Raw genomic sequence first — 25,283 nt, 5'->3', positions numbered from 1 at the left:
CTCTTTGCGCTGCTTTTGAGGCAATGTGACTGTATACATGTGATCTGTGACTTTAAAAAACTGGTTGGGAAAGGCTGTATCACTTCTTGCCCTGTTTTGTATGCCTGTCCTTATACAGGTAAGTGTTTATATTATTTTACAGTTGAGTTTTTGAGAGGCAATGAAAACAAATATTCTACTTCATTCCTTATTTAAAGCTGATGGTATGAATACAGACCTTAATTTAAGTATTTTTTTATATTTTACATTTTTTATGTTTGCATTAAGTACAGTAATTTATTATCATCTTTTATTATTTATTATTTAGTTAAAGTATTTACTTAGGGAATTATCTGAAGATTTATCAAATTTTTTATAAATATTATATATTTTTAATAAATTATATTTATTTTATTACAGTTTACAATACCATTAAAAGTTTTGGGTTGGTAAGATTTTTAAAAATGTTTTTAAAAGAAGTCTCTTATGCTCACCAAGGCTGCATTTATTTGATCACAAATACTGTATCTGTACAAATAATTTTACTATAATTTAATATAAAAAAAAAATTCTGTGATCACAAAGCTGTAACTCCGTTCTTTGATAAATGTTACCCTGGACCACAAAACCAGTCTTAAAATAGGCAAAACTCCCCTAGAGTTAAACAGTTGAGGTTTACTGTTTTCAAATGCATTCAGCCAATATCTGGGTCTGGCGGTAGCACTCTTAGCTTAGCATACATCAATGAATCTGATGAGACTGTTAGCATCTCGCTCAAAAATGACCAAAGAGTCAAAATTTTTCCTATTTAAAACTTGACTCTTCTGTAGTTACATTGGGAACTAAGACCGGTGGAAAATTAAAAGTTGCAATTTTCTAGGCTGATATGGCTAGGAACTATACTCTCATTCCGGCGTAATAATCAAGGAACTTTGCTGCCATAAGATGAGTGCAGCAGGCGCAGTGATATTACACAGCGCCTAAAAATGAGCCTATTTTCAAAAAAGTGGAGTATTCCTTTAAAGGGTCATGAAACCCCCTGTTTCAGCACTGGTTAGTTCTTACCACAGTTTTAAAAAATATAAAAAAACGTTGTTGCTGTCTCATGAATGCTGAAAATTTAAAGGAAAAGGAAATTTACAAAGTATCTTAATGGAACATGATCTTTACTCAATATCCTAATGATTTTTGGCATAAAAGGCGTAGAATGTTTTTTGGGCTATAAAAATATAAGCCTGTGATTTAAGACTGATTTTGTGGTCCAGGGTCACAAATATAAAGTGCAAAAGAACAGAATTAATTTGAAATAGAAATCTTTTGTAAAGTAATTTCTAAAATGTTTTTTAAAAAGAAAGTTTTTTTTATATATATATAAAAAAGGAAAATCGTATTGATCTTAAACATTTGAACATTAGCGTATGTAAAATTACATAATTTTTTTATCAGTTTGACAACCTAAAATGTTTCCAAACAGATCCCCAGTCAGATGGTTGGTCAAGTTCCTTTGTGAAGAACCTGTTTCATATACTCTTTCAGACTGGAAACCCCGAACCGTAAGTTTACACACAGTCTGTGTAATCGGTGGGCTATAAGTATAATCAGTTTAATTATACTGCATACATGATCTATTGTGTGGTTCTTTAAGCAGTGAAATTCAGGACCGTTAATTATCTCATTTTACTGTCTGTCAATAAATGTAATGCAAAATATGTTGTACTGAAGATCTGCTGCTGGTGTTGAAGATCCACAAACACTTAAAGAACAGGATGACATGGAGAGGCAGGTACAGGTCGCACAGGAAGAGGGACCCGTGGAGCCTGAGGAACACTTTTACTCAGACACAGAGGAGGAATTTCTGACAGGTACAGACTATTTGTGTCCCTGGACCACAAAACCAGCAATAGCCAAAGAACATTGTATTGGTCATTGGTTATAATTTTTTCTTTTATGCCAAAAATCATTAGGATATTAAGTAAAGGTCATGTTCCATGAAGATATTTTGTAAATTTCCTATCATAAATATTTCATAACTTTTTTTTGTTTGGTAATATGCATTGCTAAGAATTTATTTGGACAACTTTAAAGGCGATTTTCTTAGTATTTAGATTTTTTTGCACCCTCAAATTCCAGATTTTCAAATAGTTGTATCTCTGCCTAATTTCATCCGATCCTAATAACCATACATCAATGGAAAGCTTATTTATTCAGAAAATGTATACATATAGGGTGGTGTTGGCGCAGTGGATAAGACACATGCCTTCGGTGTGTGAGGCCCGGGTTCGAAATCCACTGTGAGACACCAATGTGTCCCTGAGCAAGACACTTAACCCCTAGTTGCTCCAGAAGCATGCAACCTCTGAAATATATAGCAATTGTAAGTCACTTTGAATAAAAGTGTCAGCTAAATGTAAATGTAAATCTCAATTTCGAAAAATTTACTCTTAAGACTGGTTTTGTGATCCAGGGTCACATATGAGGTTTATAAACAACTTCTGTGAAAAAATTATCACCACAGGAATTTGTCAATCTACTGTATTATTTATTTACTCAGAGCCTCCAGCTGTGCAAGTGGCCATTGAAGACCTGACAGTCCGGCCTGGTCAGCCTGCAACATTCTCCGCCATCATTACTGGCCAGCCCAGCCCAGATATTCAGTGGTTTAAGGTATTATATATACAAAACGGTAACAAGTGCTTACTGATTTTATGTTATGATGGAAACTCAATAATCTTTACTTGTATTTATTGCAGTGAAATTTATTTATTTGGTTTCCTGCAGGATGACAAGGAAATCCTATCCAATGACCACACAGAAATATGTCAAAGTAATGCACGTTGCTCTCTCACTTTGCTAAATACTCAAATAGAGGATTGTGGCACCTACAGCTGCATAGCTATTAATAGTGCAGGACAAGCATCTTGCCTCGCCAAACTCAGTGTTGACACAGGTGAGTTGGAAAGCTTTATTATTACCATCCGTTTTATCTTAATAAACCCTACATGTCTGTTGACAAGGAATAGTGTGTTTAAGTAAATCTTTTTTTTCTTCTTTTTCAGGTCCAGATGAGATTGAGGAACAAAGAGAAGTGGAGTTTGGAAAAAGACGGAAATTACATTCTGTATATGATGTTCATGAAGAGATAGGGAGGTAATATCATCATATAAATCTTGAAGTTTATGTAATCTAGCATTAACTCCTTTTTTAAATATAATAGTTCATGTAATATCTGATTTGTTGGAAAACATCCTTTATAGACCTTATTAACATTTTTCTCTATTTGTTTTATTTCCTGGATATCCAGGGGCACTTTTGGAGTGGTTAAAAAAGTCACACACAAGGCGAATGGTGAATGTTTTGCTGCTAAGTTCCTTCCACTCAGAAGCAGAACACGGACCAGAGCGTTCCAGGAGAGAGACCTACTGTCCCGTCTAGCTCACCGCAGGCTAGCGTGCCTCTTGGACTTTTTCACCACAAGACGCACACTGGTCTTGGTTGTAGAATTGTAGGATTTCATATTTTCATGCTTTTTTCAGTAATTAACATTAGCTTTTTCAATACGTAATAAATATATATATAAACAAATTTTCTCCCACAGATGTTCTACACAGGGGTTACTTGATCATTTGTTTTTAAAGGGATCAGTTTCAGAGAGGGAGGTAATATTGAGAAATCATTGAATGTCATTCACACTTTCATACAGTAATCAAGAAAAAGTGATAATTATTATTTGTTGTTTTTAGGTCCAGTTATATATTCAGCAGGTTCTGGAGGGCATTGGATACATGCACAGTATGAACATCTTACATCTGGATATCAAAGTAAGTGATTATACTTAATATATATTAGTGGGAATTATAGTTCAATCATGACAACTCTGAAGATTTTAGCATGGTGATGGATAGGACAAAGTTAATGTATTTGGTCTTGGCGAAATAGATCTGATATGCTACTGCTGAATTGCTGTAGTTGTAGAATATTGCTGCTTCTGCAAGCAAGTACAGGAACTTGCTACTGCCAATGCATATGGCGATAAGGTGTCATGAGTTTTTAAGACATACTGCTGCTGCACAAATAGCATATAAAATAACCTGTAGCAGATCTATACAGGTGGAGCTGGGGAAGGTAAAGTGTTTCAGAGAAACTCTGAAAGCACACTGCAGAAATCTTAAGTGAATGCTAGCCAGCCTTATACATGCAAGGCAGTAAGCTCATTGGCTGCATATGCAGCATGAACCAATCAGCTTGTGCTGAATATCATCAGTTACGTTAACAACCCATCAGCCTGCGCCATCTAGAGTTTCATGACCGCACTAAATATTTATATTGCAGTATTATTAGTATTATAAGTGGCATTGTCATGCTAACATTTTGAAAAACTTATTTCTAAACCTTTTCTTTGCAGACAGACAATATCCTAATGGTGTCCCCTGCAAGAGAAGACATAAAAATCTGTGATTTTGGCTTCTGCCAGGAAATTGACAACTCCAGACACCAGTACAGCAAGTTTGGGACACCTGAGTTTGTTGCGCCAGAAATTGTCCACCAAGAACCTGTGACAGTAACCACTGATATCTGGTGAAACAAACTACTGTGGCTTTTTGCAAATTGTGTTGAACAGAATTTATCATATTCAGAAATGCAATTCTGTCCTTTTTGCTGCTTGGTGATTTTTTTCATTATTCATTTATTCAGGTCTCTTGGTGTGGTTACCTACTTATGGTGAGTGCATTAAAGAAATGGAGCAAGCAGATATTTTTCTGTTTCTCTTTCTGGTTTCTCTGTATGCCGCGTTTTTGTATAGCCATAAAATTGAGAAATAATTGTACTATTAGAAAATATTATGTGTTTTCTTAAATATTGCTTTTTTCTGGATAGTTTAACAAGCCACTGTCCTTTCTTCGGGGAGAATGACCGTTCCACACTGATGAAGGTTGCTGAGGGCGTGCTGTACTGGGACACACCTGAGATCACTAGCAGAAGTGTGGAGGCACAGGACTTCTTACATAGGGTTCTACAGCCAGACCCAGAGTAAGCTCGGCTTACTTGCATGTATTGGAAATTTTTCGTGAGCAGTAAATGATAAAGTTGCTTTGTTTCACCTTCACAGAATGAGACCCTCTGCATCTGAGTGTTTGAGTCACGAGTGGTTTCAGGTAGGTAGTCATCTGTGTAGCAAACGTAAAATAAGCTTTGTGCACAAATAAGTTAAAATTGACATTCATCAGAAATATAATTATTTTAAGGGCTATTATGAAGATGAAGAACCTGAGCACATAAATACCAAAAATCTAAAATCTTTTATTTCAAGAAGAAAATGGCAGGTAAGATTTTCTTTGCCATTCATTATCCAGGAAAAATGTCTACTTTCATGCCTTTTCCGTGATTCTTGCCTTTTCCTTCAGCGTTCCCTGACATGTCTCGGCTCTGTTCTGACTTTGAGACCAATCCCAGAGTTGTTGGAGGCTCCTCTGCGTGACGTTTCGATTACAGCTACAAGGGAAACCCAGGAGCCCAGCAGCACCTCCCTAAGTAGTGGATCCTCCTCCGAGTTTGATGAAGCAGATTCTTGGGACTTCTTCCAACAGGTGAGCCAGGAGGATGAAGATGATCTGGAAGAAGAGGAAGAATATGACCCATACACTCCTGTGTCAAAGATGCCCACAGTTTTAAAACTGGATGAAGAAGATGTGCTTATTGGTGAGGACCGTTTTCACAGTGGCCCACTGGTGATTCCCATGACCGCACCATCAACAGAGCCAGTCAGTTTGGAGAGGACAGACAGTAGCCCCTATCTTCACCTCTCTGAGGTGAAGGATGAAGGATTGGATCCCATACCACGTCGTACCCTCATTAAGAGCACTTTTTATTGCAGCTCTGAGCAGCTCTCACCCATGTCTGCTCGTCACATGACACTTCGGGATAAAATTCAAGCTAAAAAGCAAGAGCGTGGCCGTAAACCTCTCCGTGCCAGCCTCTCCGGCAGGTTAAATGAGCCCCTCATAGAGTATGTAGAAGATTCCCCAGACTTAGAAGCTAATCGTAACCAAAGAAGAGGATCAATGCATTCATCTATGCTCAAGTCAAGCTCATTTGATAGTGGAGTGAGTGCTGCCCATCCAAGCATACACACCCAGAGAAGAAGCAGGTCATTAGATGTATACACACAACGCTCTCCAGCTTCAATTGAGCCAACAGTGCAAGGAGAGGAGGATGAGCATGACGTTGAAGAAAGCCAGAAACCAGATGTCACTGATGAAGAAGAGGAAAAAACTGAAGAAGTCCAAGTGAGAAGGAAACTTTGCCGTCGCTCTGCGTTTTTGTCAAAGAAGGGCCCATTAATTGTGAGAAAAGTCAGAGCACAGGTTTGTGAGCCTGAAGAAGGACATCAGCCAGCCTTGCAAAGTTCTTGTGAGGAGGACGACCAGTTGCAGGTCACGGAAACAGACACAAGACATTTAGGTGATGAGGAGAGTGTGGATGGCTCACAGCTTTCGCTAGCATGTTCGCTTGACCACGGCTCAGAAGCTTCTAGCAGGATAGGCTCACATGAAGAACTCTCCCACAGACACCATCATGAAGAGAGCTTGATCGCTGGATCCTCTGGAAAAACATCTCCATGCTCTTTACTGCAAGACTCTGAGGATGAAGACATGGAGAGGGTCCTGAGATCTCTTCGCCAGGACCTCCCGAAAGCCCCGCCAAGACGGCGCAGCATCAGTTCAAGCTCTGGACTAAATGAGATGCGCAATAGGAGTGACGTCCTTCTGAGAAGAAGCTCCTCTGCGGTTCCTGTTCAGGCTTCAGTAGAAGGACGGGAAAGCATAGAGTTACTTCAAAGACATGCCTCAGCCCCAGCTCTTCAAGCCAAACCCCCTAGTGGGAAATCTTCCAAGGCTGGATTCATGAAGATCTTCCGTAAACATTCGTGGGCTAGCCATTCTTCTCCTCAACTAGAAGGCTCGGAAAAGAAGCAAACAGAAGGAGCATCTTCACAACCCAAGAGCCCTCTTCTAACTCTGAGGAAGAAGATGCGAGCTTCAGCCTCTAGCATAACAAAACTGTTTACCCGACAGCCCAGCAAAGAGGATGAAGAGAAGAAGAAAGGCGGTATGCTACTGTTGAAAATACACTATTCAGTTTTAAAAATACATTAGCTTGTGCATAATAATTATATCTCAAATTCTTTCTGACAGGACCAATTGTGAAGAACTCCTCCCCTGTCATACCAGAGAAAATGACCACAGTAATGACCACCTCATCCGAAAGTCCTCAGAAGAAGTCCAAATTGTTCTCGCTGAAAGTGCCGATATTTAAGAAAACCAAAGGTTAAACAACTACATTAAAGTCATTAAACTGTTCCATATAATTGCTTTTTATAGATACACTACTGTTCAAATATTTGGGGTTTATATATGATTTTTAAAGGGTTTTGAAATAAGTCTTTAATTTAATTTATTCCTGTGATGGTAAAGCTGAATTTTCAGCATCATTACTTCAGTCTTCGGTGTCACAGAATCCTCCAGAAATCATTCTGATGTGCTGATTTGGTACTCTTATTATTATCAATAATGAAGCCATGACACATATTTTTCAGGATATTGTGATAATTAGAAAATTTTAAAGAATTTGAGACAGAAATCTTTTGTAACATTATAAATGTCTTTACTGTCACTTTTGTTCAAATTGTTGCATCCTCACCAAAAATAAGCCATTAAAAAAATCTAACCTACCCCAGACTTTTGGATGGTAGAGTATTTCATAAAGTTCTGAAATTGTTTTCTGATTTCAAACCAGAAAGTCCAGTCAAACCATCCAGGCCAGATGTCATTCAGCTAGCAGGGGGAGGAGCGCTTGTGTTCTGGAAACCTGTGCCATCAAAAGAACTTGTCACATATTGTATTCAGTATAGTGTAAATGGTAAGAATACATACTGAGAATATACAGTACATCCTGTATTATGAGCATTGTTTTTCGTTGTGATTTTCCATGGTGCCTCATAAAGAATGTTTTGTCCTTTTATATTAGGTGTGGAGTGGAGAATGTTGGCAGAGAATGTTACAGACAGCTGTTTTACAGTAAATGCCCTTCCGAGAGGACCGGGGTATATGTTCAGAGTGTCCCATAACACCAAGAGAGGGTTGGCACCTTTTAGTGACCCTTCACCACCAGCCTTTATGGCCACACCTTATGAAGGTACGGACTTGCTTGGAATTTACCTTTATCCAAAAGTACTTTATTTATTTTATTACCTCACCCTACATCTTTAAATATGTACCCCCCTATTATCTTTAAATGTAATGCAATCATCTCTTTTCATAAAATAAATGGAATATTCTCAGAATATGGTCATATAATGTAGTTTACTTCAAGGAAATTTAAAGAAAGTGAATTTATTGTATCTAATTACAAACAATTTATTTTATTTCATTTCATTTTTGCAGACTCTCACAATCCTCTCATTAAAATGGAATCTATTGGGTCAAAGGTCACTGTACCTGGAGGTCTTGGCACTGAGAAATCTTACAGCTTCCTTTCTGAAATCAACAGGTACTTGAATGTATTTTGAATATTTATACCTCTTTAATAAGTTATGTAAACTCAATGTATGGGCTAGTTGACACTGCCACAACAAACACCTCTAAAACAGTATTTGGGTTTTGTTGGATGAGTGTTTTTTTAACCCTGCTGGTGTTTGTTCGGGACAGTATAAACCAGCCTTTGTAGTATTTAAGCTCTAATACTATAATATTTAAGCTCTACATTGCTTAAATGAATCCACATAAATGTGAAATAAAAGCAAAATTGTTGACTCACAAAACACTGATTACAAGTATTTCCAATCCTTTTTATGCTGCTCATTTATGTATTTTTTTTACTACAGTTAAGTACATAATTCTGTATCTCTTTTGACAGAGGCCGTTTCAGTGTGGTAATGCAGTGTGAGGATAGTCGCAGCTCTCAGATGTTAGCCGCTAAGATAACACTTTACAGACCAGAGCAGAGGCAGTTGGTTTTAAGGGAATATCAACTGCTTCGCCGACTGAACCACCCTCGAATCGTCCAGCTGCAGTCGGCCATCCTCACCCCCACCTTCCTGGTGCTTATAGAGGAACTGTGCTCAGGACGAGAGCTACTTTATAACCTTGCAGAAAGGTGAGAGCAATACGGTTTAAAGGGTTCTGTTCAGTTATGTCATCCTATAAATTGCTAATTAAAAATGACAGAGACTAATGAAAATCATGATCTTTAACAGTCAGTGTTGTACAAAATTACCTTATTTTTAACTCCTGATGTCCTACAGGACTCTTTATTCAGAAACACAGGTGACTAACCTACTAGAGCAGATTCTGAGTGCTGTGGATTACCTGCACAGCAGACGCATTGTACACCTGGACCTAAAGTCGGACAACATGCTTGTGACGGGCCGGAATGTAGTGAAGATTGTGGATTTGGGCTCTGCTCAGCCCTTCACTCCAGGACAGGCACTAAACATTGAACACATCAAAGAAATAACAGATAATAAAGGTATATCAGTGATACTGGATTATGATCTGGAATTTGTGCTGTGTTTTTATTCAGCCAATATAGATTAGTGTTGCAATGTTTGGAGTCAGTTTAATCGAATTGTTTAATGTTTTGTAATGCTTACCAAACTTGCATTTATTTGATATAAAATACATTAAAAAGCAGTAATATAGTAATGGTTTTAATCTATTTTAAAATGTAATTTATTCTTGTGATTACATTTTCAGTATTATCTGTGTTGAAAACAGTTGTGCTGCTAATTTTTATTTAGATGGTCGTACTTGTTTATGATTACTTTTAATCAATTTAACGCATCCTTGCTTAATAACTATTAATTTCTTTTTTTTTTTAAATCATACTGATCTCAAACTGTTGAATGGTAAATGTACACAGAACTACTTTCATTTTCTGGGCTGCCTGGCATCCTAAAAGAAAAAAAAGTATCCAGTATCTTATGACCAACAAACCAATTTAGTTTATGAAAGCTATTTTTGGTTCTGTTTGTTAGGTTATATTGTCCTTCCTAAAGCTCCTGAAATCTTAGAAGGACAAGGAGTTGGACCTGAAACTGATATCTGGGCTGTTGGTGTTTTGGCTTTTATAATGTAAGTCCTTTCATTCTGTAAATCCATAACCATTAGGAATAATTACAGCACCATTAGGGCTTCTTTATTTTTCAATCATTATTCATTGATATCCTCTCATTTTCTTACATTTTCATCTTAAGGTTGAGTGCAGACAGTCCCTTCCATGCTGATATAAATTGGGAGAGGGATCGAAACATCAAAAAAGGCAAGATCCAGTTTAATCGTTGTTACCCAGGTCTCTCAGAGGGAGCCATCAACTTTATGAAGAACACCCTGAGCAACAAAGCCTGGTAACATTCACAGATGATGCTTCCTTATTTTGTGTTTCAATCCAAACAACAGACAGTGAGATCTCATGACATCGTAGTCGGATGATGCTTTAATGGTAGACAACTAATCAAAACTAAAACCATTATGACTTTCCATCAGTAGACCGAAAATCAATAGTTAAATGTATCCTGCTTCTAATCTTAATGTGTTGACTGAATCAGTTAATATGTGGACATACGCAGTATTTGATGTGACTTCATGTTTTACCAGGGCAAGACATACAGCTGCAGAGTGCCTCCAAAACCCCTGGATACAAGGAGACCGTCCACCTTCCAAACACACTGACTCTGTGGTCTGCTTCTCAACAGACAAGCTGCAGGCCTATCTCAGGGAACGAGAGGTCAAGCGAGACCACATCCGCACCAAAATTAATCTGCCCTTTCCATAATTAAAGGGACAAACATATTTGGAGGCTGACAGTGATGTGTGAAACTGACATGCTTTTTGTAGTTTTCGAAAAGCTGTGCTGCTCTCCCACAAGGAAAGATTATGATAAAAAAAAATGCAATCAGGCAATCTGCTCAACATGGCTTCAGTTGTTGCTTTTTAATAATTCAAAAATGACTTAATTTACATAAACACTGTTTTACAGTAGATTAAATAAATGTAATTTATATAGATCAGTGGTAATAGGGCTTTTGCATATCTATCTATCTATCTATCTATCTATCTATCTATCTATCTATCTATCTATCTATCTATCTATCTATCTATCTATCTATCTATCTATCTATCTATCTATCTATCTATCTATCTATGTGAATGTAAGATGTAGAACAGGTTATCACTGCATTATATTACTTGCTTTTTATGCCCTGTATTGTTAAATTCTGTGGCGCTGCTCTATCAGGGACAATTTTACAGTATGATTTACATGATATGGTTAAATGCAGTATTTTATGCATCAATTATATTTGTTCTAATTTTAATGCAGATTTGACTTAATGTATGAGGATTTTATTGAGTTAGAATTTTACTTAATGTTTAAGGATTTTATTGGTTTTGGACTAGATTTTATAAGAGTGGTAAGATCAGTGTAAGGGTTATTGTTGCCTCTCTGTTGTGACGATAATAGTTTCAGACAATGCATGTATGTTTTTTTGTCTGCAAATTGCCATGCACTTACAATAAATTTATTATAACACTGTAAAACTTGTTTTGATTGTTTGTTTGATTCTATGCAGTGACAGATTCCATTTTTAAACGCACAAACTACAAAGTAAGGCATTTTATGAACTCGGACAGTATTGTAGATGCGCTTCTTCCTTTTGTCCGATAGGTGGCGACCGTTTGCACGAGTGTGTCAAAACGCACAGAGGACTGGAGCTGACCATCGAAGAGGAGATATCCATCCGCCGTTAAATATAGCATTTCAGCTATCACTGTCTCGTAAATAAAGACTAGCGTATATTTTAGATACGCAGTCTACCCGTATTTTTATCAGGTAAGATCAAACATTACTTTTAATATCATTACAGTTCATAAATGGAGTTCTAGAAAACTATATACGCTCAATACAGTTCCCGACCCTCAGGTAGCACGTAAGCCCATTGATTCCGAGATTCGAGTTCATTAGCGCTTCGTTTATTAGCTATGGTTTATGTCTTTATCCTCTAACGTTATATGCTCAGACAAACCCAGCAGACACTTTTGAACCCTTAACCCTGATGTATTTTCTATGTTAGGTGGTAACGACTGTCAGATGTAGTTCAGCAAATAGTTCATATAACAAAGACGATTCTTATTTTCAAAAGCAAACCAAATACTTCATTGTATATGTGTATTATAGTGTACCTCTTTGCTTATCATTTTGTCTAAACTATTAGTCCCTCACCATGGCGACCGGTGCTGATGTGAGGGATATTCTGGAGCTGGCAGGAGGAGAAGACTCAGGTCCCATCAGCAAGAAGGACATCATCAACTCAGACAAGGTAACATGTCACAGAGGAGAACCAACACCACTGGGCTTTGGACTATAGATGGAGCTTTAAAATGGGTTTTAGATTTTACTGTGACATGTTTGGCTTTGTATTATTGAGACCATTTTCCTTCTGTTTGTTGTTGTAGAAAAAAGCCAAGAAAGTGACAGAGACATTAACTTTCAAGAGACCAGAAGGAATGCACAGAGAAGTATATGCCTTGCTGTATTCAGACAAGAAGTAAGTTGGCTTTCTCTGCTCAGCATTTTTACTTCACTGCTTTATTGCAACTATTATTATTACATATTTACATGGCCTTTTTAAAATTGATTCCCATGTCTAATAATGGCAGATAGTTTTGCAGTTTGAATGTATCATTCTTTGAAATAAGTAAAATGACTAGAAAAAAATAGCATCTTGACCTGCATAAAAATGTCTTGCTAAAAATAATGTAGCCTATATTGTGTTTTGTTGTGGTATTAGTTCAAATGTGGGCAAGTGGAAGTAAAAATCTGATCTAATAGTTTGACCAAATTCAGCATAAACAAAAACCTTTGGATGCTGATACTGTTACACTGGAAAGTGACAGCATGTAATTCACTTTTGTATGCTTTCGCTTCTTTCAGTCGGGATGCCCCTCCCCTGTTACCAAGTGATACCACACAAGGCTACCGGACAGTGAAAGCCAAACTTGGCTGTAAGAAGGTGCGGCCCTGGAAGTGGATGCCCTTTTCCAATACAGCCAGAAAAGATGGAGCCATCTTCCATCACTGGAGACGTGCAGCAGAGGAAGGGAAAGACTACCCATTTGCTCGCTTCAACAAGGTAGAACAGAGAGGGTCATACTGAACAGAGTAGGAGAAAATAAAAAATGGCATTGGTCGAGGAGAGAAGAGATTGTGTATTATTCTTGTTTTGAAATTGAAATTTATGTAATTGCATTTTACTAAAAAAATAGTATTCCTGTTTCCAGACTGTACAGGTGCCTGTGTACTCGGAGCAGGAATATCAGATGTATCTTCATGACGATGGATGGACGAAAGCTGAAACGGATCACCTGTTCGACTTGTGCAAACGTTTTGACCTACGGTTTATTGTTATCCATGATCGCTATGATCACCAGCAGTATAGAGTAAGTTCCTCATAATGATTCTTCATTGTACTTAACATAAAGTAACTTGATTATTCTACAGTTTACTCCCTTCTAATCACATTGTTTTCACTGATTTCATTGATATTATTGTAGAAGCGCTCTGTGGAGGATCTTAAGGAGCGTTATTACAACATTTGTGGCAAACTGACAAAAGTTCGGGCAGGAACAGGCACAGAGCCTAAGATCTACATATTTGATGCTGGTCATGAGAGACGCAGGAAAGAGCAGCTGGAGAGGCTTTTCAGCCGCACTCCAGAGCAGGTGAGACCAAGACTGATCTTTTTCATTCTACATAACAATTGTTGCAACAATGATGCAGTGTTTTTACACAGGATTTTGTGAAACTATGGGGAGTGGAAGAAAAATTCATGCATTTTAAATTTAAATCCATCAATCTGGTGCACTTTAAAAGCTCCCACCAATTTTCAGTGTCAATTAGAATATAATAATGTTGGTATTATTATTATCATCCCTTAACACAAATATATTAGTATTGTAATACAACTCTATCATCAAATACATTTAAATAAAAAAATTATTTTACTGTTCAGTAGGAAAATTGTCTGCCTTATTTTGCATTCATCTTGGTTGAAAACTGCAGTTTCTGTAAATAATGCTCATAATTAATGGGGCACAGTATAGATACTGGTGTAAGTTCGTTATATCTAATAGGGACAGGCTTGATCTCATGTAGACATTGTGCTTCCTTTTCCTTCCTGTAGGTGGCAGAAGAGGAATACCTGATCCAGGAGCTGAGGAAGATTGAGACACGTAAAAAGGAGCGTGAAAAGAAGGCCCAGGACCTCCAGAAGCTCATTACAGCGGCCGACACGACCACAGAGATGCGCAGAGCTGAACGTAAAGCCACCAAGAAGAAGCTGCCGCAGAAACGAGAGATGGAAAAACCTGTAATTATCTCATTATTTACACCTCGAACTGTCTAAAAAAAAATATATATATTTGAATAGTAATAGCGGAAATGGGGAAAATTTATGGGTGGAATAAATGGTATTTTCGATTGCGATCATTCTAATTTTTCACTTTCTTTGCAATATGTGAAGAAAGAAAAATCAGTGAACTTTATTACTTTCTAGCACTTGCTGCTCTAATGCCCTCTCATCTGTCCAATGGCAGGCTCTTCCTGAAACCGCAGGCATCAAATTCCCAGACTTCAAATCTGCTGGTGTTTCACTACGGAGTCAGAGAGTAAGATCAACTTACACGCTTCGACAAAACTGACCCCTGATCCGTTTCTTAATATACGATCTATGCAGAATATTATGATACATCCCTCTTCGCTGCAGGGGCCTGTGGCGTTTAACTTCTCTCTCATTAGCCAGGAGTTGATTGATTCACACAGTCATAGGTAGAGTAATCTACGCACAGGAAGGCATTCCTCTTAAAGAGTAATGAAGGGAGGTCGCTCTATATAAAACACATTAAGGATGGTACTGGGGTAGTGTATGACTCAGATCTGGCTGGTCATCTGTTAGTCAGACTTGGGTGCATAAACATGTTTTGATCTGCCCTCTCTGAAGTGCATTTCAGGGGTATTATGAATGAAAGATGACCCCATTTTTATTCCATTGCTCCCGAGTTTTTTTTATTTTTTTATTTTATTTTTTTTATAACCATGTAGCCATCTGAGATTAAAGGTGTTAATGTTCCAGCTAGAGTTCCAACACCTCGTGGATTAAGACACAAGTACACAAGCACAACTTAAGTTTACTGAAAATGTATTTGTAGATTTTGTTAACTAATCCATCTGTGTGCATAGATGAAGCTGCCCAGCTCAGTTGGTCAGAAGAAAATAAAAGCAATTGAACAGATCCTGACGGAGCAAGGAGTGGGTGAGTAGCATTTCTGACTTCTACCTATCGTATGGTTCTACTTAAAGAGTTTTAATGATTTCAATTACAATTCTAATTAAAGTGATTCATTTAGAAAAAAAAGATACAAATATTGATTTTGCTAGCGTATGATGGAATTTAATTTTCTAGCATTTGCATTTCTTGCATAAAAATAATTTTACATTGTATTACATTTCTTATGCTAAATTGCTGAAAATCACATTAAATAGTATAGATACTGAGACCTTTGAATGAGGTTTATTAATGATTTCTTAAAGAATCATGAGCATTATATGAACAGGTTCAAAGCAGTTATTTACTTGTGAAATGGATTGCAATGTTTGAGCTTTGTTTTACTTAAGATAACTTAAAATAATAATTTGTGACTTGGACTACAATGCTGTATGCTATTGCATGCTGCCTCTTGGGATAAATCAATAGAAAAATGAATTTATATAAATATTTATAATATATATATATTTTTTAAATGTTAAAGTGCCTCAGTTCAGACTTTAAACTCTAAAAATATGTATTTTTTTGCCATGGTGCAGAAAACACTTACATAGAATAAAATGAAAGATTGATCATGGAATTTTTAGAATCAGTATTGGGATTGTGAAAGGTGAAATTCTTAACCCAGGTATAGTGTTCTTCATCTAAACCTTTTAAAATCATCAGTTGCAAATAAAAAAGATAAGTGCTCCTGTGGCTCAGTGGTAGAGCATTGCGTTAGCAGTGCAAAAGATTGCGTGTTCATTTGCCAGGGAACACACATACTGGTAAAAAAAAAAAAAAAGTATAGCCTGAATGCACTGTAAATTGCTTTGGATAAAAGCATCTGCTAAATGTGTAAATGTAAAATTCTAAACACAGAATTTGCTTTGAACCATCTCATAACATATCCCCTTTTCCCCTTTCTTCCTTCCTCGACAGACCTCAACCCCATGCCCACAGAGGAGATTGTGCAGATGTTTAATGAACTTCGCAGTGATCTGGTCCTGGTGTATGAGTTGAAGCAGGCCTACAGTAACTGTGAGTACGAACAGCAGATGTTGCGGCACCGCTATGACGCTCTGCTAAAAGCAGGGGGTGCCGTCACACCACAGAGTGAGAGCGGTGGAGCGCCTGACAGTCAATCTTGGCCCGGCGCTGATGACATCAAAACCGAAGCCAAAGAGCAGATTATTGATGTGGTTGGAGCTCCACTCACTCCAAATTCGGTGAGTTTTCAGGAGAAGTTTGTATCTGTAAATTACCATGACATGAAATGATTGGTTTGGTACTTCATATGATAGAACTACTTTAGGGATAGACCTCACCAGGCATTATCATGCAATTTGATTTCCTTTTAAACATTAGAAGTATTTATTTGAATATTTGAAACCTTTGTGAAATATTTGTTTTTTAATTGTTTTAATTATTTCAAAACTATAAAAGCAAAATTTGTTTTGAATTAATGTGATTTAAAATTAAACCAATATCTTCCATAAAATTCTATTTCAAGGTTTTCCTCTTTTCACAGCGCAAACGCAGAGAATCTGCCTCGAGTTCCTCATCTATCAAGAAGGTGAAGAAACCATGACATACATGACTTAGTAAACTCAGTTGGACATTTTTGGAAGAGGATAGAGAGGTTTGTGGAGCTTCTTTAAGTGATTGCCTGCTTCAGGGTCAGAGGGTGAGGTTGTGGTTGTAGGTCATCTGTTATCTGCTCTTTTGATGACCGCTCTCTCTGTTAATGTATTCATCACAATGACTACCCTCTCTGTCCACCACTCCTCAATCCCACCTGCTTCCGTCCTCTCTCCATGCTCCAGGCCAAACCTCTACCATGACACAGACCACCCTTGACAACCTATTCCATTATACCACCTCTTCTGTCCAACCAGGCAGCCCAAACCCAGATGAACTGTAAATTGACAAAGAGAGCTAATCGGCACATGACAAGACAGAAGCAAGTAAACAGTAAAAAAAGAAGTCTGCTTGTCTGTCTGAAATGAATGTATGCTTGACAGATGGTATGAGTGGGTCTGGTTCCTGTTGGGGAATTTATTGAAAGAGCGTTTGCTTTTCAGCTGCATCTTGAAACAGCAGTCTCCGGTAAAATGTCTAATTGTTTGGAGGTGCCCCTGTCTAACTAGTGTCTTAACATCTGCCATTCTGTTTTGTCTGTTTTCACCTGAAATTCTGCATTTTCTCAGAAGAGCCAGAGTGTCACCTATCTCAAATAGACGCTCTTGTATGTGGAGCTTGTTACCTGTAAAATGTCCTTGTGTTTAATAAATGTTTTTTCAAAGCTTTTCGCTATTAATTTTTTAAAAGTTTAATGCAAGGAAAAAAATATTATTTTGTATTCTATCACTGGTTATCATCTAGGAGCTAGAATATAAATATGTGATGATTCAGTGCTGTAATATGATTGCTATTTCTGTTATGTACTGGTTTATATTAAAAAGAATTAGTTGTAAAAACACTAAAATCCAAGGTAAAATTTTCACCATCATTTGATATTGAAGCTGAAAGCGTTAACTAAACACACCCATGCGTTGATTTGTTACGAGCCATCCGTGTATTTCGCTTCGCATTTGTGAGGCGCTCGGTGCGTTTTAAATTAGCTGTCAAGCGCGCGCATCAATAACGTGAACGGCGCGAGCTCTGCTGCTCGTCATCGCCACTTCATGAATTCGTCGCGATAAAGACATCTCCAGTAAATTCATTACAGTATTGAACATGACGGGAAACATTTATAATTTACATGTCAACTCCGCATAACCCGTGATAAATTCATTCGAGACAGTAAAGAGCGGTAGTGAGCCTCCCAACTGAGGCAGTAGCGTAACAGATACCTTCTGACTTAAAGGTTTGCTATTAAAGTAGCCTAGCCTATATTTTATATGACAAATTTATTTTAATTTAGAAGGTAATGCCTTTTTTATCTGTAGTTGAAAATATATTTTATTAAAATGAATGTATAATTTGAGTAAAACAAAACAAAACAAAACAAAAACACCAAGGACAATAACTAACATTTTAATATTTGTTTAATAGGCTATACTTCTGAATATGAGTAAGTTTACACCACAGCTGTCACGACAAATATAACTAAAAAGCTTTAACAATTTGTATATAATTCTATAAAAAAATAAGCAGTGGAAGTCCACAGAGAAACGATTTTTTGGGAGCACTTGCAAAATGATTTTGGCTTTCAGAAGGCCCGTTCTCACCATCAATGGTAAGCAAAGTTTTTTTTTTTTTGGGGGTAACTATATGGTTTTCCATTTTAAATGTGCAGGCTCTGTGAAATATGTGTTCTGATTGGCTGTCAGTGTTTTATCGTGTTAATCGTGAAAGTGATTCCAACTGAACTATATCGTTCCTGTGTGTCATTATCGTTGGACCTGTGGTGTGGGCTTGTTCTCATAGTTTTTGTGAGACACGTAATAAATGTACACAATGTCACACAAACGAATGGCTGTTGCGCAATATTATCAGTCATTATGGACAAAATACAGACAGTATATTTCTCTGCACAAAAGAAAATGACAAAATGGCTTCTAAAGAAACCACAGCATCAGGCTTTGTGGATTGCTATTTCACAGAAACAGATGTAAGTAATTAGTTTTCTACCAAGTTTTAATTATTTTACAAGCTCCCTTAACATCGTTTTAAATACGTGGTAAGTGGTAGTGTCCACTGAAAAAATAATTAATCTTCTTTATCTTTCTTGTCAGCGGCTTCCATAGTAGGCTACCTGCGGAAAGCTAGCAGCTGTGATCTGTTGAGAGAAAAGAAAGTGAAAAACAGTGGTAAAATTGATTCTTGGTGTCTATATTTCATGTTGGAAATTGGCTCGTAAATCCCGACGTATGATCTATGGTGGCCATCCTTGGGGAAAAAAAATCAGTAAGTGTGTAATTTCTCCCTTGACAGAACACAGCCGAAAGACGATCCTTCTTTTCCCCTTCTCTCTCTTCCTCTATGTTTCTTTTCATGACTTTGTGATGGCTCCATCTCATTACAGCAAATCCATTTATCAAACATGTTACTAAGCAAATCTCATTCCAAAATTCTGAATGGGCATTTGTGTCATTCTCAGATGAGGATGAAGGTCATGGGAGCAGTATCATGTCTTTCCTCTTATGCTTTTCATGTTGATTTTTGTCTTGAATGCAGGGTGAATGGCTCGCATTCATGTTAATGTGACTTTGGGAGCCTAAACAGGGTCATTGCATTGCTACCCATGTGAAAATGTAAATGGCTGAGCATTCCTCCTCAGTGGAACACCAGACGTAAGGGGATGGAGAGGTAAAAGGCATCGGGCAGAACCCTGGCGGAGTGGTTTATTATCCCGACGAAGAAGTGATGGTGTGAAACGAGAGCTCTTTATCAGAGGCACTGGAGTGGAGGAGAGCTTTTTAATCATGGCCTAAGAGGGGTGAAGGGTTTTTATCATAATTGAAGTCTTTCCAGGGCTAATTGTGGCTATACGTCATTGTCTGAGAGCACGCCTAGAAGCAGATGCGGTAGGGATATGATGGAGAAGAGTTAGTCAAGAAAAAGACGACTTGAGGTCTGTCATCAAGGGAGCGAGGCTTCATACAGTTTTCATCACTCTATCAAAATGCATAGATCTCCATCACAGTCAGATGATGATAATGAGCTTTTATTGAACTCCACAGTAAATGTTCTGAAAGGGTGAAACTCATTTAAAAATCTAAAAAAAAAATCTGATGACTTTTTTTTTTCTTTTGTAATATCAAGGTGAATTCATTTCCAAAAAAAAAAAAAAAAGACGAAAAAATTATTTATTTGAGTTACAGTGGAGTTTGCTGACTTCAGATTTGAGAATCAGAAGTGGACATCTGCAGGTAAAGGTCAGTGTAGCTCATTTCAACTTCCTTTTACCTATAAGATGGGGTTCCTGTCCCAGTCACCCGTTAATACTTACGCTTACGGCCAGTTTTAACCACCCCAGACTGCTTTGGACAATGTTTCATTATCCATGCCCTTAAGATGGTTAGAAAAGGATGTTAAATGGGGGACACTTTGTGTCTCTGGAGAAAACTCATTGTTCACTCAGTAGGACACCTTGGTAAGAGGGGGAAACTGGGGACAGACATAATGCTCTTTTCTAGAATGTACTGCAGGAACATTTACATTTGTGAATTACTGAATGCAGCTTGTTAACATTTTAATTGTATTAAAATGGCAAGTGTGTGGTAAGGGTTTTTCTTTTTCTTTTTTAAAGGGGTCATATGATACGATTCAAAATTTTCCTTTCCCTTTGGAGTGTTACAAGCTATACAAGCTCTTAAAGTTGCAAAGACTAAAATCTCAAATCCAAAGAGATATTCTTTATAAAAGTTAAGAGTCAACCACCTACCTAAAATGGCTTATTCTGACACGCCCCCACATGTTTATGTCATGATGTGGAAACATTTGCATAACGTCGCCCAAATGTTCATGCAAAGAAAGAAGGCATTACTTTTATTCTCGCTGTTGCCGCTGGCGCCATTTTGTGGAGAGGCTGTGTGTTTCATTTGTTTGGTATTCCAAAAGAGGACAGAACTAGAAATCAGTGGTTAAGTTGTATTTACAACAATTGTTCTAGAACAGTTCAACAGATTCCTGAACCAGTAGCCTACAATTTATCTGTGGGACAAAGGATATATTTTTAATATCAATCAATAAAATCAATCAAACTTTATTTCTAAAGCCCTTTACAGCAGCCTCAAGGTGTCCAAAGTGCTTCACATCAGATACAAATAACACATCATTTGAACACAATATTCGAATAGAGTAGAGAAAATACAATGTTACAAAGTTACAATGTTACACCGCTACTGCGTATCAAATGCCAATTTAAACAAATAAGTTTTAAGTTTGGTTTTAAAGAGTACAACGTCTGTTTCAGTACGCATGTCTGGGGGGAGCTTGTTCCAAAGCTTAGGGCTAGCAACAGCAAAGGCCCTATCACCCCACTGTTTATGCTTCGACTTAGTGCATTGATCAGAAGACCGTAAGCGCTGATTTTGTCCACCCAGAGTTAAAAGCTCAGACAGGTACTCAGGGGCTAGCCCATTTAAAGCTTTAACAACAAACAATAAAATCTTAAAATCAATCCTAAAACGCATGGGAAGCCAGTGGAGAGTAGCTAAAATCGGAGTAATGTGTGCTCTTCTAGGAGCACTGGTTAAAAAGCGAGCAGCAGCATTTTGTACAAGTTGCAGACGGGAAAGAGATGTTTGACTCAGACCGACATAAAGAGTATTGCAATAATCAAGCCTTGAACTAATGAAGGCATGTAAAGCTCTTTCCAAATCGTGCCTTGTAAGAAAAGGCTTAACTTTACTAAGCAGACGAAGTTGGAAGAAGCTCATTTTTACTACATTGCTAATCTGTGTATCAAATTTCATGCTGCAATCGAAAGTCACGCCCAAATTCCTGACAGTTTGTTTGGCACATGGAGTCAAAGCTCCCAAACTTAAATTTGAATTTACTGACATGCATCTTGTATTGAAAACAATGCATTCAGTTTTATCTTCGTGTAAAGTAAGGAAATTGCGAGAAAGCCACAGCTTAATTTGATTAATGCAATTTTGCAAGCGGTTTAATGCGACACTGTCATTTGATTTTAAAGGCAGGTAAATCTGCAGATCATCTGCATAACAATGTAATGACAGATTATGCTTGTTTATTATAGCCCCTAGTGGCAACATATATAAAGAAAACAGGGTGGGGACCAGAATTGAACCTTGGGGCACACCACAATAGAGGGGGGCGGACGATGATGAGCAATCTCCCATTGTAACAGCAAAACTCCTATTTGTTAAATATGACCTGAACCATTTAAGTGCGGAGCCTTGAATGCCTACACAATGCTCAAGACGTGCAAGAAGAATTGAATGGTCCACTGTATCAAATGCTGCCGTTAAATCCAGGAGCACTAATACAGTAGGGTCCCCTGAATCTACGGATAGTGCTATATCGTTTTGAACCCTTAACAGTGCCGATTCTGTGCTATGACGTGATCTAAAACCAGATTGAAACCTGAAACACAGAATTATGTTGTAGAAAAGCTTGTAACTGATTAAAAACAAGCTTTTCTAACACCTTCTAAATTAAAGACAGATGTGAGACTGGTCTAAAATTCGACAAAACATTAGGATCAAGATTTGTTTTTTTAAGCAGGGGGCTAACCACGGCATGTTTAAATGCATCCGGGACTGAGCCAGAACTGAGACAAAAATTTAAAAACGTGAGTAAACTCGGCCCAAGAGTGCTAAAAACTTCCTTGAGCAACCAGGCAGGAACAATATCTAAACTACAACTGGTAGGTTTCATATGGTGTACAACCTGAGAAAGCAACGACAAAGAGATAGGTGGAAATTCCCCAAAAACAGCTGATATACATGTTGATACAACAGCTATATATTAAGTTGGGCAGTGCCAACTTTGATAGGACAGTCTGGCGTTTTTGACTTAAGTAATTAAAAAAAAAAATTATTTAAAGAATTTGCCCCTGATGATTCAAATGCGAGTTTGAGCAGTGTAGAGTAGTGCTTGTTTTATTGTCATTTCTCCGATCACAAATGCAGACATGGTTTTATGTTTACACAGCACAATACGCAGCATGATATGCAACACAATGTGTAAAAAGACAGTATAAGTCATTATAATCAGTAATTATGCCCAGACATATAATCAGAAATGTATACAAATGTCTCGTTTGTAAAGGGTTTTATTGGTTTTGTCTCATCCTGACAGGAGACACAGTATGGCATGGGGCATAACATTTCTGTCATATGCTTAAGGTATTCAGCCAATCCCATTGCACTGGAGAGCTGGGCAATCAGCTTACACCTCACTTTTCATACCGATGAGCTTTGTAAAGAAGGCGGGGCATAAAGGAGCAACAATAATGTACAGTATGTGGAAAATTAGTTTTTTTTTTAAAACCTTAAATCGCATAAACACATTGCATTATACCAAATACACAAAATAATGTTCTTTTTAGCGATGTCATATGACCTCTTTAAAGAAATTAATACTTTTATTCAGCAAGGATGCATTAAATTAATAAAAAAAACCAAATATATATATATATATATATATATATATATATATATATATATATATATATAATTTATTAATAAACATATGTATCCTTTAGAAAGCATTAACAGTATAAATGAAATGCTTTTGAAGTGACACTGACAAGCTTTTACTCACACTGTTAAGTAAAACATTGTTTAGTGCACTGAGAGAAAGCTGTTTCTGTCCCGTCTATAGCAGCCAAGCCAATGAACCAGATGACTGTGAGCAAGACCGAGAGTAGTTATTCTGCTCCATCCCTTTGACCAGCACTGCCTCAATTATCAGACTGACGTTTCATTAGCTCCAGCAGCTGATGCCACAGTGGAGGAGCACTGAAGTGTGGTGAGAAGAAGTGAAGGTAAAAACAACTCATGCTAGTTGCTAACCTAGGCTGCTAATTTTAGGAACCATTATATTAAATCCCAAAAATGCCTAAGCCAGGGTTACATTTGCTATCAAAGCCTGTGGAAATTTAGTTGGGGGTTGAAACAGGCTTTGCGTGTGTACTCTGAGAGAGGTTATCGCAGGGCTAAGCCCAGGGAAAGTGGCAGATTTAAAGGATTCAACCCCAAGATGCTGTTGAGCTATCACGGATGACAGGCCTCTCTTCCTCTGCTGTCAATTTCAGTGAGAGATTAAACCCAAGAATAAAGCTTGGACCATAACATTTGCAAGACTTTGGTACCTCTTGTGAAGACTTTGTCATATCTCTGAACCATCATTTGAATTTCACTTTTGAGTCCAGTGATATTAATTGCTTTTCTATCTATAAACAGATTGTTGTTGACATGGCCTCGGGTGAGTGAGGCAGACTTATCAATTCACTAAAGGCACTAAAGTGTAATCTTCAGTCCTTCCCAATGTGAGAAAATCAATACGTTCAGCTGGAATCCTGAGCAGAGGGGTTAATTACAGCTCAGGGTGCTTGTAGAAAAACAAGATGCTTTGGGAATGCATGTCACATTGGTTGGATTTATTCAGTGTGTATCCCAACCTTATTCTGGGATAAGGTTGTGTTTAAAGCATCTTTATAACAGTTAACCAGGCAAACTTTCCGTTTTTATTATTATTATTATTATTTATGCTTACATAAAATCATGCTTTAAAAAAAGCTGAAATTATGGCTTATTATTCATAATTATGAAATAAAAGTAAAAACTTATGAAAAAATAAATTAGAAAATTAAAGGGGACACTTTTAAATTTTGGCTATTTATCTCACCATTTAGATTTTTTAATGTCTTAATTGTGGCATTTATATGTCATAATTATGTTTTGTTTTTATAATGTCAATCTTAATATTTTGACTTAGTATTTCATAATCTCATTATCATGACTCATCTCATAATTTGGATTTTCTTTTTTTTTGTGGCAAAGATGGGCTTCCATAGAAACCTCATTAGCAAGTCTTCATCTTTATATTTCACCATTCACAGTCCATTATTAAGCTATTACAAAATGATCACAAAATAAGGATATAATTTGCAATTTTCATATTTTTGAATATTTGACTTGTATTGAATGAGGGCAGAGAGGAGAATTAGAGCTTTAAGAAAGGCTCATAAAGTCTTATTAAGACAGATCTGGAATTGGTTTAATGATGTCTAATAGAGGGCGCAATCACACATTTAATGCAAAGATCCCTTTTGGCACAGTGCATAGAAATGAGTCAATTACGAATTCATTAGTGGCGCAGACAGACTAAGTGCAGTGTGAATTGCATGAAGTGTTTGTCTTGATAGAAATGTTTAAAAAGCTACTAATAAAAAATGTTTTCACTGCCTAAATGCACAGTTTAGAAAACTGGATGTTTGGGATAGTTCACCAAAAAATGAAAAAAAAAA

At 37.2% G+C, this 25,283-nt stretch overlaps 2 protein-coding genes across 3 annotated transcripts in view; both read left to right on the top strand.

Annotated features, from left to right (window-relative positions):
- Window positions 1-11,573, top strand: part of obscna (obscurin, cytoskeletal calmodulin and titin-interacting RhoGEF a) — a 43,562-nt gene extending 31,989 nt beyond the window's left edge. Inside the window, exons 62-84 of the mRNA XM_052564021.1 lie at window positions 1,454-1,532; window positions 1,702-1,841; window positions 2,531-2,643; window positions 2,758-2,926; window positions 3,036-3,126; window positions 3,281-3,481; window positions 3,575-3,635; window positions 3,720-3,797; window positions 4,382-4,554; window positions 4,672-4,698; window positions 4,855-5,007; window positions 5,087-5,132; window positions 5,223-5,300; window positions 5,382-7,086; window positions 7,173-7,304; window positions 7,774-7,896; window positions 8,005-8,172; window positions 8,421-8,526; window positions 8,893-9,132; window positions 9,281-9,504; window positions 10,013-10,109; window positions 10,232-10,381; window positions 10,632-11,573. Coding sequence (XP_052419981.1) covers window positions 1,454-1,532; window positions 1,702-1,841; window positions 2,531-2,643; window positions 2,758-2,926; window positions 3,036-3,126; window positions 3,281-3,481; window positions 3,575-3,635; window positions 3,720-3,797; window positions 4,382-4,554; window positions 4,672-4,698; window positions 4,855-5,007; window positions 5,087-5,132; window positions 5,223-5,300; window positions 5,382-7,086; window positions 7,173-7,304; window positions 7,774-7,896; window positions 8,005-8,172; window positions 8,421-8,526; window positions 8,893-9,132; window positions 9,281-9,504; window positions 10,013-10,109; window positions 10,232-10,381; window positions 10,632-10,809 — 4,532 coding nt within the window. The 3' untranslated portion in view covers window positions 10,810-11,573. The remainder of the gene's footprint in view (window positions 1-1,453; window positions 1,533-1,701; window positions 1,842-2,530; window positions 2,644-2,757; window positions 2,927-3,035; window positions 3,127-3,280; window positions 3,482-3,574; window positions 3,636-3,719; window positions 3,798-4,381; window positions 4,555-4,671; window positions 4,699-4,854; window positions 5,008-5,086; window positions 5,133-5,222; window positions 5,301-5,381; window positions 7,087-7,172; window positions 7,305-7,773; window positions 7,897-8,004; window positions 8,173-8,420; window positions 8,527-8,892; window positions 9,133-9,280; window positions 9,505-10,012; window positions 10,110-10,231; window positions 10,382-10,631) is intronic.
- Window positions 11,574-11,670: 97 nt separating this feature from the next.
- Window positions 11,671-17,642, top strand: dmap1 (DNA methyltransferase 1 associated protein 1). 2 transcript variants are annotated; one of them, XR_008155006.1, is made up of 12 exons: window positions 11,706-11,865; window positions 12,248-12,352; window positions 12,489-12,580; window positions 12,967-13,165; window positions 13,314-13,472; window positions 13,587-13,754; window positions 14,216-14,401; window positions 14,628-14,699; window positions 15,271-15,343; window positions 16,277-16,563; window positions 16,866-16,976; window positions 17,161-17,642. XR_008155006.1 is itself a non-coding variant. In XM_052564390.1 (11 exons), the coding sequence occupies exons 2-11, from the start codon at window positions 12,257-12,259 to the stop codon at window positions 16,923-16,925; spliced, it is 1,392 nt and encodes a 463-aa protein (XP_052420350.1). In that variant the 5' UTR covers window positions 11,671-11,865; window positions 12,248-12,256; the 3' UTR covers window positions 16,926-17,642. The 2 variants fall into 2 exon arrangements, 1 of the variants encoding a protein (XP_052420350.1); XM_052564390.1 differs by having other exon boundaries at window positions 11,671-11,865; window positions 16,866-17,642.
- Window positions 17,643-25,283: the final 7,641 nt, after the last annotated feature.

This window comes from Carassius gibelio, chromosome B8 (genome assembly GCF_023724105.1).
Source record: "Carassius gibelio isolate Cgi1373 ecotype wild population from Czech Republic chromosome B8, carGib1.2-hapl.c, whole genome shotgun sequence".
Lineage (NCBI taxonomy): Eukaryota > Metazoa > Chordata > Actinopteri > Cypriniformes > Cyprinidae > Carassius > Carassius gibelio.
The sequence above is the reverse complement of the archived record's forward strand: the minus strand, read 5'-3'. Positions and strand labels throughout refer to the sequence as shown.